Source organism: Salvelinus alpinus, chromosome 29, assembly GCF_045679555.1.
Source record: "Salvelinus alpinus chromosome 29, SLU_Salpinus.1, whole genome shotgun sequence".
NCBI lineage: Eukaryota > Metazoa > Chordata > Actinopteri > Salmoniformes > Salmonidae > Salvelinus > Salvelinus alpinus.
This window is the reverse complement of record NC_092114.1, coordinates 43,487,671-43,506,153: the sequence shown is the minus strand read 5'-3', so window position 1 is coordinate 43,506,153 and position 18,483 is coordinate 43,487,671. Positions and strand designations below refer to the sequence as shown.

General features: G+C 40.9%; 1 protein-coding gene and 1 long non-coding RNA gene across 2 annotated transcripts; one reads left to right on the top strand and one right to left on the bottom strand.

The window, feature by feature from the left end:
* The first annotated feature begins 1,594 nt into the window (after positions 1-1,594).
* LOC139558797 (uncharacterized) lies at positions 1,595-3,788 on the top strand. The gene is made up of 2 exons (XR_011671646.1): positions 1,595-1,936; positions 2,694-3,788. It is a non-coding gene; the product is annotated as an uncharacterized lncRNA (long non-coding RNA).
* Positions 3,364-14,570, bottom strand: LOC139558795 (chloride intracellular channel protein 1-like). The gene is made up of 7 exons (XM_071374230.1): positions 14,416-14,570; positions 14,041-14,119; positions 11,739-11,848; positions 11,470-11,595; positions 10,067-10,173; positions 9,359-9,540; positions 3,364-7,373 (listed from the first exon to the last, which is right to left on the bottom strand). Exons 2-7 carry the CDS (start codon positions 14,080-14,082, stop codon positions 7,212-7,214), a joined length of 729 nt encoding a protein of 242 aa, XP_071230331.1. The 5' UTR covers positions 14,083-14,119; positions 14,416-14,570; the 3' UTR covers positions 3,364-7,211.
* Between the last annotated feature and the right edge of the window lie 3,913 nt (positions 14,571-18,483).

Here is an 18,483-nt window from a genome sequence, read left to right as displayed (position 1 = left end):
CTCTTTCCTTCCTCTTGCGCTACTCTTACTGCAAGTATTTCTTCCTGTCTCTTACCTACTCTTTCTCTTTCTTAGTCACTCTCCGTCCGTCTGTCTGTTTGTCTGTCTCCCTCCCGTTCTCTCATGCATAAGCTGAATGCATAAGTCGAATGCATAAGCTTTTCAGCAAGAAATACTCATGTATAAAATGCATCATGATATACTGTAGGTTACACATACAGTCAATCCTCTCCACTGTTTTTAATGTGTCGTCTGTATCCACATCTGTGGGTGTAGCCTTCATTTTGGACATGATGTGTAACTTGCCTTGCTATTTTATGAGTCGGGTACAATATAAATCACCGCCACCCTACATGTCACATTTAGTTGGTATCTTAAAAGTAAGGCCCTCTGTGTAAATCCATGTCAGTTTAAGCACTACATGGTTACCATCCAAATTACATTTGGAGAGTTTTGGGTGGAAAACGTTGCTCCCAGTGTCTGGTTGGTTAGAAAGAAGACCAGAGATAGATGGGGAGGTAGATTGAGGGAATTTACAACTGAACATATGAGGACAATACAAATGACATCTGGACACATTGCACTATCAGAGAGAGAAATAATACAGTAAGAAAAAACAGAGAGTGTGGTTGACTGGGAGAGAAAGATTGAGAGTTGGATGGATTGGATGCTGACTTGGAAGGAAGGAAAGAGATACAAGTAAATGTAATTTGGGTTTGAATGGGACACGCTACCTATTAACTGCTAGTGGAGTTGGTAGAAGAGAGAGGATGAAGGTATCAGGCAGGGACATTTACCAAAACGAGAGAAGAGTTTGTAATACTTCTAAAGTGCCCAAGAATCAACTTCTAAGATGTCTTCTCCACAAATGTTCCTTCTTTTCCTGTGCTGTCTTCCTTTGGCAGGTATGTAAGAAAAGGATGGAGATGAGAAAGTTTGAGGAAAAGAGATAAGCTTGATAATGCCTAAGAATACTCAATTCAATAGGTTTAACAAGGACAACTAACTTTTTAGATTCGACCCATAGCTCAATAACAGGAGAAATGCATTGAGATAATAATTCTACATTATCTAGTCAACCCGGCCTCAGAGCATTTCGTATTATTCTGTATGTAAATCCGAAAGCTCCATTTACAATGATATGTTACCTTTGGTATGGTTATGTAAGCCAGATGGTTACTTAAATTAAGGCAAGGTCAAAGTGGATGGGTGGGCTTATAACGAAAATGTCTAGCAACCCAAAGGTTGCGAGTTTGAATCTCATCCCAGAAGACATCAGCATTTTAGAAACTTTTCCACTACTTACTACTTTTTAGCTACTTTACAAATACGTAGCATGTTAGCTAATCCTTCCCCTAACCTTAACCCTTTAACCTAACTCCTAAACTTAACCCAAACTTTAACCCTAACCCCTAGCCTAGCTAACGTTAGCGAGCTAGCTAACGTTAGCCACCTAGCTAGAATTCGTAACATATTGTACATTTAGCAAATTTGTAACATATTGTACGTTTGGCAAATGCACAACATATAATACGAATTGTTATTCGTAACATATATGAAATGGTTAATGGACACCCACAAATTAATACATAACATACGAAAAGTAACATATTATACTAAATGGAGTGTATTGGATTTACATACAGAATAATACAAAATGCTCTGAGACCAGGTTGCAACCATTAAAAAGTTTAGGGGAAAATCAATACCTTTAGTTCTGAGTTGTCTTTTTTCCCCACCTTCATACCCCCATTAGTATGATGTACATCTTATATTTGATACATAATCTTAATGTATGTTGGTCCCTTTCTTTATTAGCACCTCTGTGCTGTTACACATGTGTTTCCTGCCATCTCTCCTATGGACTGCCTCAAGTTCCCTCAGGAGTGTCCTGCCGGACAACGCTGACTAGCTGGCACAGCAGTGGAGATGCAAGGTGAGTGCAGGCTGTACGTTTGTGTGTGTGTGTATGCGTGTGTGTTTACATGCGTGTGTTTGTGCATGTGTGTGGGCATTGGAGACAGTATTGGGTTTCCGGTGGAGGTGGCATGACAGAAACTTAAGAGAATATACAATAATGTTTCATGATTGTGTATTGGATTGAATAACAAACTTGAGTCGTACTGCAATTGTGTAATGTTAACTAAAGTTGAAGAGTTAAGTGTGGGAGATGTTTTATGGCCTGCCTAGCCTTGCCTTCCTGCTGGGTATTCACTACATAATATGAGGCAAAAGGCTAGCTGAAAAGGCCAAATGTCACCACTATTCTCTCAGCAAGCCGGTTGTTAGCTCCCTAATGCCAGTGATGCCATCAAATTATCTCTAAAAATAGCCAAGCGCTAAGTGGGTTGGACACAGGATTCTGTGTTAGTCTGAGGATAAGAGGAAAGGGACCTCTCTGAAAAGTGTTTTTGCCACATAATTCAATTGAGGTCAGTAATTTGCAGTGATTGAATGTATTGGTTTAACACCTTTCTAAATGCAGAGCTGGTGTGGTCTATCCACTGACTTTTGGTGGGCCAATTGAATGTCTCTTAGTGTGACAGTAATACATCCCAATGTCTGTCAGTCTAGCAATTACACTATCATCTCCTCTTGTCTCTATTTCAGTCAGTGCACTGACAAGTAGGCCTCGACTTACTGAAGTGAAATATACTGAATAGCATTGAAATGACCCTTTTCCTCATCTGTAGGCTCCCTGCGCCTGGTCCTGTATGAGAAGAGCTGTGCCATTCCCTCTCAATGTGGTTTATCTGGGGAGAAACACGCTGCAGGCCTGAACTTCACCTACCAAAATGGCCGCTGTGACACGGACCTGTGCAACGGGGCTATGGCCCATGCTGCCCCCATCTGGAGGGGAGGTGCACTGTGCATCCTGGTTATTTTCTCTCTCATACTAAGCTGATATCCAAATGTATTGCATTTTATATGTAGATTCATCATCATACACTAACATACACAACCTATACTGTAATGGGGTGAATCCCACTAACCAAAAAAAACTCATTATAGACACACTGACAGTGCCTTGTTTACATGTAGGTGTAGAACTCACATACAATATACGCACACGCACGGCACAGAGACACCCACAGATGCACCCTAAAAAGTAGTGCACAGTCACCTGAGGGTAGAAATGAGTCATGTGTCTATTGCGACATATCACCGTGTTTAAATGACAATGAAACTAGTGGCGAAACATAATCCATATGTTGATCAAATCCACTGCATTCATTCATAAGAACATTTGTTTAAATAAGGGTTAACATGGCTTTCTAACATTGCTACTTTTCTATGGTGCTATATTTAGCATAACTTTGTTGAAAAAGGATTGGCAGCCATTAATAAACAAACAAGTCAAGAAACAGTAACCAATTGTGGTTTTATTTTGACCCGTCTTTTCAGGATGATTAAAACCTACAAAAGAAATACTACGTTTGATTGTCGTCATCGTCAATAAAGATCTAATGAAATGCAATTGACTCAATGTACCCAACACAATCTAGGTTAAGTGCTATTGCCTTCGAATAAAGTTGAAGGTGAAGTAAAGGGCTGAAATATGTGGAGGGAAGAACGCATCAAAAGTAGGAAGAAAATAAACAACAAAAATGAAGGTGAGTCTTTAAAAAAAGAGGATGGGTTTGAGGAGGGGATAAAGATGGAAAATAGATATGTATGAAATGGAGACGTAAAGGAGGATAATACATTAAAGAAGAATTAAAGAAGAATGTAAAAAGTCCCTGAAGTCATCACTAATCTTACAGTAAAAGGATGTTAAAGAAAAAAAATGTTACACGCTTCAGTAAAGGAAAATACTAGAATACAACAGGCAACATTGAAATGAAGACTTGGTCCCTTTTGACAAATAGTCATGACAACAGGACTATAGACAATTGACCGGTAAAAGTAGGTCCATAGAAAACAAATAAAATCCATACCATAAAGGAGTCAGTCATGTAAAATAGTAATGGGTTTTCTGAAGAATTTTCTTATCTATCAGATGTGGAGGACAAGTATGGGTTTTAAACTACAGATTCATCACACGGTTGATGACGCACTGTATAAAATAGCTGACATAACAATGTCAACTCAGATGCTAAATATTTTGCAAATTACATCTTCATGTTTGTACTATTCAATAACGATAATTGCACTTAGTGACTGTTTTACAAAACCTTACCCTGGAAGTCATACAAAATATGTAGGTTCTGTCTTCACAAAGCTTGTTGTAAGCTTATGTCATTACCATGACTGCACCATCTATCAGTCAGGCTGAGAGCTCTATTCAATCTGTATCGCTGAATCGTTACAGATTGTGGAATAGAAATTCAAATGTAATTTCCGATTGAGCCGGCCTATGCAGCATTTACCGTGAATGCAGTCTCCACTAACGCGGTAATATTGCCTTTGAATTTCAATCACGCTGTTACGCTGACCTTCCGCGATATGGATTAAATAGAGCCCAAACAAATATGTCCAGTTCTTTCCCAGGGCCTGAATTTCAAGTCAATGTAAAATGGATTACTTATTCAAAGTCACTACACACTACAAAGCCTTAGTGCTGAGCAATTAACTGACATCTCGTTTTTTCCAGGTTATTAAACAACTAATGGACCGAAGTCGGTTAAATTACTTGAATTCCATTTAGTTAGTCAAATCATTCAGAAAATAAATGATGTCAAGAACTATGTGGGACGCGGGGCTGAAGGGAGTTGTTTTCATTAAACAAATATTCAACCTAGTTCAGCGCAGAAACGTCGTAATTAATTACAATGACCACAATCCATTGCGCCAGTTTTCACCCAGCTCAAACAGATCAGAGAGGAAGAGGCAAAACGAGAGGTTTCACTCTCGCCAAAATCTGTCCAAAATAAACCGAATGCAATGGGCTTGGAATGACCTACGCTTGTCGTTTGCCTTCCCGCATTAGCGACGACTCTCATTATTAGGGCGGAGAAATTAGCATCTCGTCATTATATACTGATCTCAGGACGGATACACTTTTACGCATGCTACGTTAGGTTAATTACACAGACTGAATAGACCACATGAGAGACGAATATACACAACACAACGACGAGAGGGACAGAGACAGTTCGTGAAAGAATTCCTTATCTACTTTGAAGATCTAGTCAAATGATTTCGTGAGAAAGCTCTGCAGCATACTTTGGCAGGCTAGCTAAATAGGATGACTAAATACAGTACAGTATGGGGAGGACGTAATGTTAGATGGCCTGGCTGGCTGACTGCTACTGCCTGAGCAGAGATGAGATGATTACTTTAAGGAATTAAAAATAATAATGTAATCCATTAAAAACGAAGTAATATACACATTTTATTATTTCATAGTAATTTCAATATTTTTCTATTGACGTTTACCCAATGTGGACCTGATCAGAGACAATGGAATATTTTTAATGTTTTGGAAATTCAATGTTTACTATTTTGGGCTTTGGAATTTCCATTAAAAAGCTCTCAAATCATTGTAATGTCATTAAGGGGCGGCAGGGTAGCCTAGTGGTTAGAGCGTTGGACTAGTAACCAAAAGGTTGCAAGTTCAAATCCCCGAGCTGACAAGGTACAAATCTGTCGTTCTGCCCCTGAACAGGCAGTTAACCCACTGTTCCTAGGCCGCCATTGAAAATAAGAATTTGTTCTTAACTGACTTGCCTAGTTAAATAAAGGTAAAATAAAAAAAATTCATAATGCATTTCATATTTAAAAAAATTATCAAAACCAAAATTGAAAACCGTGATTATTTTGCATTAATAGAACTGAAAACGAACGACCTAAAAAGCACTAATTGCTCAGCACTACAAAGCACAGGACGGTAGTAGGTTCAAAGGTGTTGTCGATTTAAACAACTTAAACAACACCCAGCTCGATAGACCTGAAGTAAAACCTTTCATTTGGCTCACTAAAGGTTCAAACTTCTCTTTTTTCAAGTTTGATTGAGTCTTCCATTGTCAGTAACCATATCAAAGAGTACAAATACACAATCCTGTAGCATTCTCTCCTTGAAGATTTCAGTTTCAGTTATCTATGTAATGTGCATCTCTATTTTTAATGAATGTGACGTTTATGGTTTAGTCATGCGAGGAGCCGTGTGCACGTCTGCATTACATCCTGTAGTTTTCCCTCAGATTACAGTGAAACATGTGACTGAACCGGCTTGGTGCCTCAAGGCCATACAAAGTCAAGTACTTCTTCAATAACCTAAAGTTCACACAAAGCAGCAACTATAGCCACATTACTTCGTCTGGAATAACTCAACTGTCCCGCAATATGAGCCTCTCACAGTTTTTTTAATAATATAAAAAATATCCTTCACTTTGAATGGGGGAATGGAGGTTGATTACTAATAGCAAAAGAGCCTTACAATGGGGGGATATAAACTTGATTAACCCTTCACAGCGCTACAAGGCGGAGAAAGGGGAAGCCAAGGTCTGCTGAAATCATTTCCTGTGTCAGTAACTGTACAGTGCTGAGAAACACCTCTGTATAGTGTGCCCCAATGTACTACTACATGCCCAAGACCTGCTTTCCTATTCCCTGAACCTAACGTCGGATCATTTAGCATGTATAAAACGACTGGTTCAAACTGACCATGTTAAAGCCGGTTCGCCCTAAACAATATATCAACAGTGTAATAATATATCTGTAATAATGTATAATTATAGACACGCCTATAACAGACCTCTCTCTTTCAGCTGCAGGTAGCAGTTAAACTGGTCTAAGTATGTGTGTGTGTGTGTGTAATCACAAGAGAAGAACAGTTTCTTTACGGCTTGGCCAAGAGATAGAAGCTAATAGCTGGCAATGTATGGAGTGCAGAATTAATCATAGTGACTGAACACCTTTAGTTGGATGCTACCATATGTAACCTACTGCCCGTGTATAGAACTTTAACTGTGTGTAACTGCCACTGAATTAAGAGTGGATGCGGCATGTGACAAAAAGGGAACCATAAACTATAAGTCTCAGTTTCACAAACTCTTAAATGGCCAATTAAATGTTTCCAACTTGATCTTACAGTAATATTGATTTCCTGTCCAAAAGCAAGGCTGTTGAATAATATGTGTGTCTGAGAGAGTGCATGTGTGTGTGAGCGCATTAGTGTGTGTATGCTGCCACATGTACAGTGTGTGCGTAGGTGAGTGTATAAGATGTATTCACTGGTGTGTGAAAACTGATGGAATCCCCTTCTCCTCCTACTTAAGTGCTTTAGCCACGGCTGAGTAGGCGATGTGTATCTCTGTGTCGTTGGGGCAGGTAGAGGAGAACTCCTCGCGGGCGTACGCAGCGTCCAGGTACCGCCACAGGTTGGAGAGAGACTTGGGGACGGAGAAAGTGCGATACTTCAGACACACAACCTGAGGATTGGACAGGGAGAGAGAAAAAAAGAGAAAGTACAGAGAGATGCATGTAATTTCCACCCCATTGCAAATCATCCTGTAACATTGCTTTTATTCATACTGTACATCTGTCTCTACATGCAAAGTTCTAACTAAGCAATAAGGCCCGAGGGGATGTGGTATATGGCCAATATACCACGGCTAAGGACTGTTCTTAGGCAAGACACAACGCGGAGTGCTAGGACACAGTCCTTAGTGGTGGTATATTGGCCTTATATCACAAACCCCAGAGGTGCCTTATTGCTATTATAAACTGGTACCAGCGTAATTTTTTTTTGGGGGTCATACGGTCTGATATACCACGGATTTCAACCAATCAGCATTCAGGGCTCAAACCACCCAGTTTATAATGTAGATTATAGTGTTCATAGTGTGGTCTGTAAAAAGTATGTGGACACCTGCTCGTCAAACATCTCATTCCAACATCCTGACCATTAATATGGAGTTGGTCTCCCCTTTGCTGCTATAACAGCCTCCACTCTTCTGGGAAGGCTTTCCACTAATGTTGAAACATTGCTGCGGGGACTTGCTTCCAATCAGCCACAAGAGCATTAGTGAGGTCGGGCACTACTGTTGGGCGATTAGGCCTGACTCGCAGTCGGCGTTCCAATTCATCCCAAAGGTGTTCGATAGGGTGGCGGTCAGGGCTCTGTGCAGGCCAGTCATGTTCTTCCACACCAATCTCGACAAACCATTTCCGTATGAACCTCACTTTGTGCACGGGGGCATTGTCATGCTGAAAGAGGAAAGGGACTTCCCCAAACTTTTGCCACAAAGTTTGAAGCACAGAATTGTCTAGAATGTCATTGTATGCTGTAGCATTAAGATTTCCCTTCACTGAAACTAAGGGGCCTAGCCAGAAACCATGAAAAACAGCCCCAGACCATTATTCCTCCTCCACCAAACTTTACAGTTGGCACTATGTATTGGGGCAGGTAGCGTTCTCCTGGCATCCGCCAAACCCAGATTCGTTCGTCGGACTGCCAGATGGCGAAGCGTGATTCATCACTCCAGAGAATACGTTTCCACTGCTCCAGTCCAAGGGTGGTGGGCTTTACACCACGCCAGCCGACGCTTGGCATTGCGCAAGGTGATCTTAGGCTTGTGTGTGGCTGCTCAGCCATGGAAACCCTTTTCATGAAGCTCCCGACGAACAGTTCTTGTGCTGACGTTGCTTCCAGAGGCAAGTTGGAACTCAGTAGTGAGTGTTGCAACCGAGGACAGACAATTTCCAGACAATTTCTTGTGTGGCCATCCACTTCCTGGCTGAGCCGTTGTTGCGTCTAGACGTTTCCACTTCAGAATAACAACACTTACAGTTGACCAGCAGGGCAGAAATTTGACGAACTGACTTGTTGGAAAGGTCGCATCCTATGAAGGTGCCACGTTGAAAGTCACTGAGCTCTTCAGTAAGGCCATTCTACTACCAATGTTTGTCTATGGAGATTGCATGGCTGTGTGCTTGATTTTATATACCTGTCAGCAACGGGGTGTGACTGAAATAGCCGAATTCAGTAATTTGGGGTGTCCAAATACTTTTTTATATATAGTGTATTTTATAAGTATAGTCGTTTATTGTGCCTGTCTGTATATTCTGTTTATTGTGGCAGGATCATTTCACAGAGTCAAATTTCTGAACATGCAAATGTCTTCAGTGAATAAAGGTTTGTCTGTTTCTAAATACACGTGGCTACAGAATAACCAAAATAAAAGAAAGATACAAAAAAGTAAAGACAAGAAAAGTAACAGTTATAGCCAATAAATGTTTACAGTCCAAAAAAGAATGATCAAAAGAGCCCATTGGATCTTTGCAGTTTGCACTGAAGTTAATGTTGTACATGTGGCAGCATTTAGCTCACAAATGGTCCACCAACTCCAATTAATACTGATTTGATTATGGACTTCACACTAGGCCACAAGCAGGGCTTAAAACAAAGAATTACCTTGACGATGTTCAGCTTGGGCAGCAAGTTGCAGTCGGCCAGAGTGAGGTCCTGCCCATCCAGGAAGGGGCGGGCAGAAGAAGTGACCTCATCAGCACTATTCTCGTCAATCTCCTCAGGAAGTGGGGAGCCAAGGTAGTCATCTAGTTTCTTCAGGGCCTTGAGCAGGCCTTTCTCTAGGTCTGACCACACAGAGAACACACAAAGTACAACACATTTATTAAGACTGACACATACATAAACAAACTGTAGTACGCGCAAAGCTAAAGCTCCTTATATTGAAACAGGAATTGAATGTGCTGCACCATGAAACAATGCACAATACAAAGGAAATATGACTAACACCTATAGAAATATAATTACTTGAATTATTTGGACAAAAACATAATTGAGGACTTGAGGCACAGATGTAAATTGTTGAGTTAAAGAGTAATTTAAAATGACTCATTGCACATGACAAATGCTTATCTTAGTGTGTACTTTCACTGTACTTCTGAAAGCGCTGCTAAAAATACAAGACCACAGGCAACCGGTTTGTGAAGAGACGCAAAGCTCAGAGCATAATGCCATTAACAAAGACACTCCCTGCTGCTCTGGAATACAGAGACAGATTGTGGGAGTTCTTGCAGGTGCTTGTTAACACGCAATAGTGTTTCTGTACATGAAAGGGTCGGGCTCAGTTCATCCTGATTTGTCATTGTCACTCACTGTCATTGAGCTGGGGGTTTGAATTCTTGATGTAGGCCGAGAACTTGGAGAACACGTCCAGGCCGGCTGTGTTAGACTCAGGGTTCCTGGAAGCCATGCGGGGGTATCTGGGGAGGGGGTGGAGGACGTATTACAAATTTGCCATCTAGCAGACCTCAGTCAGCAAGTTATCATGGGAGAAAGCATGTTGTCTTCAGAGAGGAACATAGGAAGTAATGTTAAACACATAAAGTACATGCAAGGACAGTACATAACCTATCAACATACTCTACAGAGGCAAACAACAGACACAAATGATTATACAAAGGAAGCTAAGCTTCTCCTAAAGTAAATTGAATTAAATTGCCAACCTTATATAATTACTTCTGTCTATGCAGAAAGAATTAAAATCATTCAAAATAAGCAAGTACACCAGAAAGCATGATTTGGCCCCAGATGATCATTAACTTCATTAAAAAAATAAGCTGTGGATTGTTCTAAATCATGAGGGCATAGACTACAGTTGGATGGCCCGCAATTTGGGCATTTAAATACCAAATAGATTATTGTTGAAGCAGCTAAAATAGAGCCAGGCATATCGCTATATTTCAAAATACAATCGCTATTGCTGGAAAGATAAGACAATAAAAATACTCTAATCTATTTTTTTGTTATCAAAATTCTCAATTTGAGCAAACCAAAGCCTATCTTATTGGCACCAGCAGAGAGCATCCTCCTTTTCCCCGGTGAGTGCGCATATTCACTTATCATTAGATCAGTGCAACTTGAAACTTTGTTTTTGGACAATCATTTCCTCCTCTATGTTAGATGGACATCATACTGTACAATTTCTGTCTCCCCTTTTCGTAGGCCTAGATTAGACGCCTGCAGACAAGGTCGTAATTATTGATCTGTTTGTCAGCAGTAGCCTATACTTTTTGTAACCCTGTACTTTTTGTTGTATTAAAAAATATTCTGCTAATGTCTCCAGTCATACAAAGTTTAGTAGAATTGAAATGAAATGTGCTTATAAAAGGCCACATTTTTTCCTGTGCAAAGAAAGGGGAAGAAACGTATCTGATATAGCCTATAGCCTAGGCCTACTCTGCGCCACAGCACGCTCAGCGATGTATTGAAGGGTATTTTTTGCAAACAGCAATTGAGTTATACTATTAGCCTAAATTATGACTATCCAATCTACTCAGAATAGTAGGCTATCTTACATAAGTCTACAAATGCGATGATAGCTGCATGGAATGCTTTATTATAAACAAATGTGCTTCCCCAAACTTGAAATTCACACGCCACCTATGAACATAGATCTGGAAGGATATGGAACTTTGCTTGGTCCAAGTAGCAGCATAATTGTCTAATGGTTTGATCAGAGGATGGAATAAGAATAGAATGATGGACGGAGTGATTACTTTGGAGGGGACAGGTTCTCCTCCAGGAACTCTTCGATCTTGTTGGTGTCGGTTTTCACCTCCGTCCCATAGAGCAGGAAGGGGGGCTGAGCACCAGGTGCTAGGTCCTTAAGGATGTCTGGTTTCCTATCAAGAGAGAGAGAAATGACAGAGGGAGAGAGGGGAAACAATGACAGCATTAGAGTGAGTGAGTAAGTAGCTTAGGCATGTGCAAATGTAATATAAATGTATATGTAATATAGATACAGATTGATAGGCATTAGACAGACCTCTTCATGTCCACGGTGGTGACATTGAACGTTACTCCTTTAAGCCACAGCACCATGAAGAGACGCTGGGAGAACGGACAGTTGCCAATGCTCTGGCCATCACTGCCTGCCTAGAATGGGATAGAAGGCCACATATTATGGTCATTCATCCGAACAAGAAGATCATATACTACCCAAGAGAGATAGGGGAAGTCAAAGAGGGATTACCCTCAAAGAGGGTAATGTGTGACAGAGCAGGGCTGTGGGTCTCTTGAAATTTGAATGGTGGGGAAATGAACAAGAAGTAAGCATTTTAAGCTGCTACCACAAAGACATCTTTCATACCTGAGGGAAAAAGGGTTCTAAGTCTTGATATTCACACAGAGAAATCCTTATAAGAGAGTGAAAAAAAGGGTACCCTATCTTTATATTGGACCGTGTTTTCCTCTGAATGACCACACCCCTAGGCTGCTCTGGCCAGCTTATGAAATATACACTGAACAAAAATATAAACGCAAGAATTTCATAGATTTTACTGAGTTACAGTTCATATAAGGAAATCAGTCAATTGAAATAAATAAATTAGGCCCTAATCTATGGATTTCACATGACTGGGAATACAGATTTGCATCTGTTAGTCACAGATACCTTAAAAAAAGGTAGGGATGTGGACCAGAAAACCAGTCAGTATCTGGTGTGTCCACCACTTGACTCATGCAGTGCGACACATCTCCTTTGCATAGAGCTGATCAGGCTGTGGAATGTTGTCCCACTCCTCTTAAATGGCTTTGCGAAGTTGCAGGATATTGGTGAGAACGCTGATGTAAACATCGATCCAGAGCATCCCAAACATGCTCAATGGGTGACATGTCTGGTGAGTATGCAGTCCACGGAAGAACTGGGTCATTTTCAGCTTCCAGGTCCTTGTGACATGGGGCCTTTCATTATCATGCTGAAACATGAAGTGATGGCAGCGGACGAATGGCACAACAATGGGCCTCAGAATCTTGCCATTGATAAAATGGAATTGTGTTCATTGTCCGTAGCTTATGCCTGCCCATATCATAACCCCACTGCCACCATGGGGAACTCTGGTCACAACATTGACAACAGCAAACCGCTGGCCCACACGACGCCATACACGTCGTACATGTCTGCCATCTGCACGGTACAGTTGAAGTCGGGATTCATCCGTGAAGCGCACACTTCTCCAGCGTGCCAGTGGTCATTAAAGATGAGCATTTCCCCACTGATGTCGTTTACGACGCCGAACTGCAGTCAGGTCAAGACCCTAGTGAGGACGACGAGGACGCAGATGAGCTTCTCGGAGGTTTCTGAAATTCTTCAGTTGTGCAAACCCACAGTTTCATCAACTGTCCGGGTGGCTGGTCTCAGATGATCCAGCAGGTGAAGATGCCAGATGTGGAGGTCCTGGACTGCCGTGGTTACACGTGGTCTGCGGTTGTGAGGACGGTTGGACGTACTGCCAAATTATTTAAAACAACGTTGGAGGAGGCTTATGGTAGAGAAATTAACATTCAATTCTCTGGCAACAGCTCTGGTGGACAGTCCTGCAGTCAGCATGCCAACTGCATGCTCCCTCAAAACTTGAGACATTGTGGCATTGTGTTGTGTGACAAAACTGCACATTTTAGAGTGGCCTTTTATTGTCCCCATCACAAGGTGCATGTGTGTAATGATCATGCTGTTTTTTCAGCTTCTTGATATGCCACAATTGTAAGGTAGATGGATTATCTTGGCAAATAAGAAATTCTCACTGGTGCACAATATTTGAGAGAAATAAGCTTTTTGTGAGTATGGATTTTTGTTGTTAGCTCAAGAAACATGGGACCAACACTTTACATGTTACGTTTATATTTTTGTTCAGTATAGATTAAGGAGCCTATATTTCATATGTATTATCTTAATGTGCATTTAATAAGATTACAAAATGTTCTGGCCATTCAACTGATGTGCCAAATGGGGTACAGCAATAGGCATAGCTAATATGTTAATAAAATAGCGTAATGTATTACTACTATCTTATTAATACTATGAAAACCATTAGGCCTGCTTTCTCTAGGCATTCTAGCAGTCTTCAAACAAATGGCGCGAGGGACCAGTGGCAACAGTTTACTTTTCTCACTGATAAGTTATCTTGTTGCAGAAATGCGTGGGTTATAATGACGTTTTAGTAAAATAGATTACATTGTACCACATAATGACATTTTGGCAGCGACAAGTAATGGCGCATTGTTTACAAAGTAACTTGTCCAAGATATGATTATGCATGTAACAGAATGGATTTGATGATGTTGCTTACCTTCACAAAAAGTTCAACTTCAGGTTGATTTTCGTCACTCATCTTTTTGTTTCAAGTGTTGTTGCTGAAACTGGAATACCTAAAGGTGACAGGACTGTTTAGTTTTTGGATGGGTAACGTTAACAACTCTCAATGTGCAGTCTTGCACTAACTTTCAGATATTTTATTCAATTTCAATGATAAACATAACCGATGTCGACCAAGGGCTTGGCCGCCCTATCTGCTATAGTCAGTCAGATAAATTCGATAGTTTATATAAACTAATACAAACAAGCATCAGAAAAATAAGGTCTTACTGTAAACCGTTATGACTTAATTAATAACAACCTTTCACGCGAGTTTGGTGAGTAACAATGTAGTCTAAATTGTTCTTACCTCGCTCACGTCCTGTGTGGAACTTGCAGTTAACGCCTTTTCGGTTTCCTCTCCCTCTGTGTCGCTTGCTACACACTCATTCCTCCATTTCCTGGAAAGTCCACATACAAGTGATGTTTAGAACTCCGTTGTAACCCTAACCAAGCGCCCCGAGCGAATAGCGGTGATAAGAAAGAAAGGCACCGGATTGTGTACGTGAACGAGCTGGGGACAGGGGAGTGGGGGTGGGGCAGGGAGACCTTGGTGGTCGTCTATGTAATTTGGGTTATGAAATCAAAAATAAGCCTTCTGTAGCTAGCCTGGCCTACACACCCTGGAAGGAATTGCGTCTGTACCAAATTGTAATACAGTAGCCTACCGTAGATGAAGACAGCAGATATTTAAGGATCTGACCCTTTTTTTAAAACATTTTCGCCTGAAATGACATACCCAAATCCAACTGCCTGTAGCTCAGGGCCTGAAGCAAGGATATGCATATTATTGATACCATTTGAAAGGAAACATTTTGAAATTTGTGGAAATGTTAAATTAATGTAGCAGAATATAACACATTAGATCTGTCACGCCCTGGCCTTAGTATTCTTTGTTTTCTGTAATATTTTGGTTAGGTCAGGGTGTGACAGGGGGGATGTTTGTGTGTATTTGTCTCGTCTTGGGTGGTTGTATTGTATAGGGGTTTTTGTAGAGGTTATGGGGTTGTGTTTAGTGTAGGTGTCTAGGTAAGTCTATGGTTGCCTGAATGGTTCTCAATCAGAGACAGCTGTCTTTCATTGTCTCTGATTGGGAGCCATATTTAAGGCAGCCATAGGCATTAGGCTATTGTGGGTAATTGTCTATGTGTAGTGTTTAGTGTCAGCACTATTTTGTTTGAATAGCTTCACGGTCGTCTTCATAATAAAAGAAGATGTCTTTCTATCACGCTGCGCCTTGGTCCACTCTTCTTCAAAGTTATGACGATCGTCACAAGATCTGGTAAAAGATAATAAAAAATAAAAAAATTGCATTATTTTATTTTTTTGTTCCATCTTTTAAATACAAGAGAATGGCCACAATGTATTATTCCAGTTTAGGAGCAATTTAGATTTTGGCCACTAGATGGCAGCAGTGTATGTGAAAAGTTTTAAACGGATCCAATGAACCATTGCATTTCTGTTCAAAATGTTGTATCACCTGGTTCACCAACTACTTCTCTGATAGAGTTCAGTGTGTCAAATCGGAGGGCCTGTTGTCCCGACCTCTGGCAGTCACTATGGGGGTGCCACAGGGTTCAATTCTCGGGCCGACTCTCTTCTCTGTATACAGCAATGATGTCGCTCTTGCTGCTGGTGATTCTCTGATCCACCTCTACGCAGACGACACCATTCTGTATACCTCTGGCCCTTCTTTGGACACTGTGTTATCTAACCTCCAGACGAGCTTCAATGCCATACATCTCTCCTTCCGTGGCCTCCAACTGCTCTTAAATGCTAGTAAAACTAAATGCATGCTCTTCAACCGATCGCTGCCCGCACCTTCCCGCCTGTCCAGCATCACTACTCTGGACGGTTCTGACTTAGATTATGTGGACAACTACAAATACCTAGGTGTCTGGTTAGACTGTAAACTCTCCTTCCAGACTCACATTAAGCATCTCCAATCCAAAATTAAATCTAGAATCGGCTTCCTATTTTGCAACAAAGCATCCTTCACTCATGCTGCCAAACATACCCTCGTAACACTGACCATCCTACCAATCCTCGACTTCGGCGATGTCATTTACAAAATAGCCTCCAACACTCTACTCAACAAATTGGATGCAGTCTATCACAGTGCCATCCGTTTTATCACCAAATCCCCATATACTACCCACCACTGCGACCTGTACGCTCTCGTTGGCTGGCCCTCGCTTCATACTCGTCGCCAAACCCACTGGCTCCAGGTCATCTACAAGTCTCTGCTACGTAAAGCCCCGCCTTATCTCAGCTCACTGGTCACCCTAGCAGCACCCACCCGCAGCACGCGCTCCAGCAGGTATATCTCACTAGTCACCTCAAAGCCAATTCTTCCTTTGGCCGCCTTTCCTTCCAGTTCTCTGCTGCCAATGACTGGAACGAACTGCAAAAATCACTGAAGCTGAAGACTCATATCTCCCTCACTAGCTTTAAGCACCAGCTGTCAGAGCAGCTCACAGATCACTGCACCTGTACATAGCCCATCTGTAAATAGCCCATCCAACTACCTCATCCCCATACTGTATTTATTTATTTATCTTGCTCCTTTGCACCCCAGTATCTCTACTTGCACATTCTTTTTCTGCACATCTACCATTCCAGTGTTTAATTGCTGTATTGTAATTACTTCGCCACCATGGCCTATTTATTGCCTTACCTCCCTTATCCTACCTCATTTGCACATACTGTATATAGACTTTTTCTACTGTATTATTGACTGTATGTTTGTTTATTCCATGTGTAACTCTGTGTTGTTGTATGTGTCGAACTGCTTTGCTTGATCTTGGCCAGGTCGCAGTTGCAAATGAGAACTTGTTCTCAACTAGCCTACCTGGTTAAATAAAGGTGAAATAAAATTTTAAAAGTCTGCCCAAATGTGCCTAATTGGTTTATTAATACATTTTCAAGTTCATAACTTTGCATTCTCCTCAAACAATAGCATTGTATTATTTCACTCTAATAGCTACTGTAAATTGGACAGTGCAGTTAGATGAACAAGAATGTAATCTTTCTGCCCATATCAGATATGTCTATTTCCTGGGAAATGTTCTTGTTACTTACAACCTCATGCTAATCACATCAGCGCATGTTAGCTCAACCTCTACAGGACACCGATCCTGTAGAGGTTAAATGTAGGTTGTCAGCTCATTGAGTCAGGCACTCATGCTTCAGTAGTAAGCTTATGTAACAGACCTTTGACGGTGTGTGACACTTAATCAAGTGTTCTGGTGTGTTCATTTTCTGAAATGTGTCATTATGTACTTAGACAATGATCTAAATAGAAAAGTGTATATTTGACTAATTCAAGTTCCTGGAATATTGTGATATCATGTGTGTTTATGAATGTTTATACGCTTTGTGCCAGAGGGGGATAAAACAAAAGCACTACAGCTAAAATAATACAAAATATGACATCATGTTGATACATAACATTACATTCGTCTGGGGAAATACTGTAGGTGCAAACTGTGTTTATATCTTGCCCATGAGATCAATGAGATGTGCTTATTTATATTGAAGTGCTTGTATTGAAGTATTTGTATGTGGGTGTTTTGGTGTGGCAGAGCAGAACCCCACTAAATCCACTAATCCACCAGTCACCTGGATGAAGTACTCTTTTCTGGACATTTGACAGCATCGGGCCTAGTCTTAGATTCACCAATGTGCTTTCGTCTCTCTGATGGACTTATTCGCGATTGGTTTGAAAGTGAGTTGCAGACAAACAGGGTGGAGAAAGATTCCACCAGCCTGTCTGCCAGCTCAGTTTAGCTGCCAAACTTGCCAATGAGGTCACGGTGAGGACATAACCTGTTACACTAACGTTATGGGACTTACACAATACACACCCACTCTTTTACTGTGCAAGACACACTAATGTAGACGAATGTGTATAGACACCCAAATGATGCAAACTGACATTAGCTTGTGTTGATGTCTACACATCGGCTCAACCCTTACACGAGACATAGCCCAACCCTAACCCCAGACATTTCATAAGTTTGTCTTTCATTTATTGTACCTTTCTTTTTCAGTTACCTTTTCTTATGTTTGACAGATTGGTAGCCTCCTAACTAAAGCAGTATTTGCACAACTTATTATCCATTATTGTTTCAGCCTTTTTAGGCCACTACATTTGACAAAACCAATGACATTTCAGAATAAAGAAGTGTAGAGGACACTATTGTGTCACCAATGAAAAACAGCACCTTTTATTTCCGTTTTGTGACATAATTCGATGTATTTATTATTAAGAATAATATTACAGCATTGTGTGTTTCGTAGGGTAGTGTAAAGGCACTTCGAGTTGTTGCAGATCATAGTTGCAAGTACTATTCAGTTGATGAATGTTATTAAAGTA

Coding starts and splice junctions, on each gene's coding strand:
- LOC139558795 (XM_071374230.1), bottom strand. CDS start 14,082: ATGAGTGACGAAAATCAACCTGAAGTTGAACTTTTTGTGAAG. Junction 11,596..11,738: donor ACCACCGTGGACATGAAGAG/GTCTGTCTAATG, acceptor CTCTCTTGATAG/GAAACCAGACATCCTTAAGG. Junction 10,174..11,469: donor GAGAACCTGTCCCCTCCAAA/GTAATCACTCCG, acceptor CCCCCTCCCCAG/ATACCCCCGCATGGCTTCCA.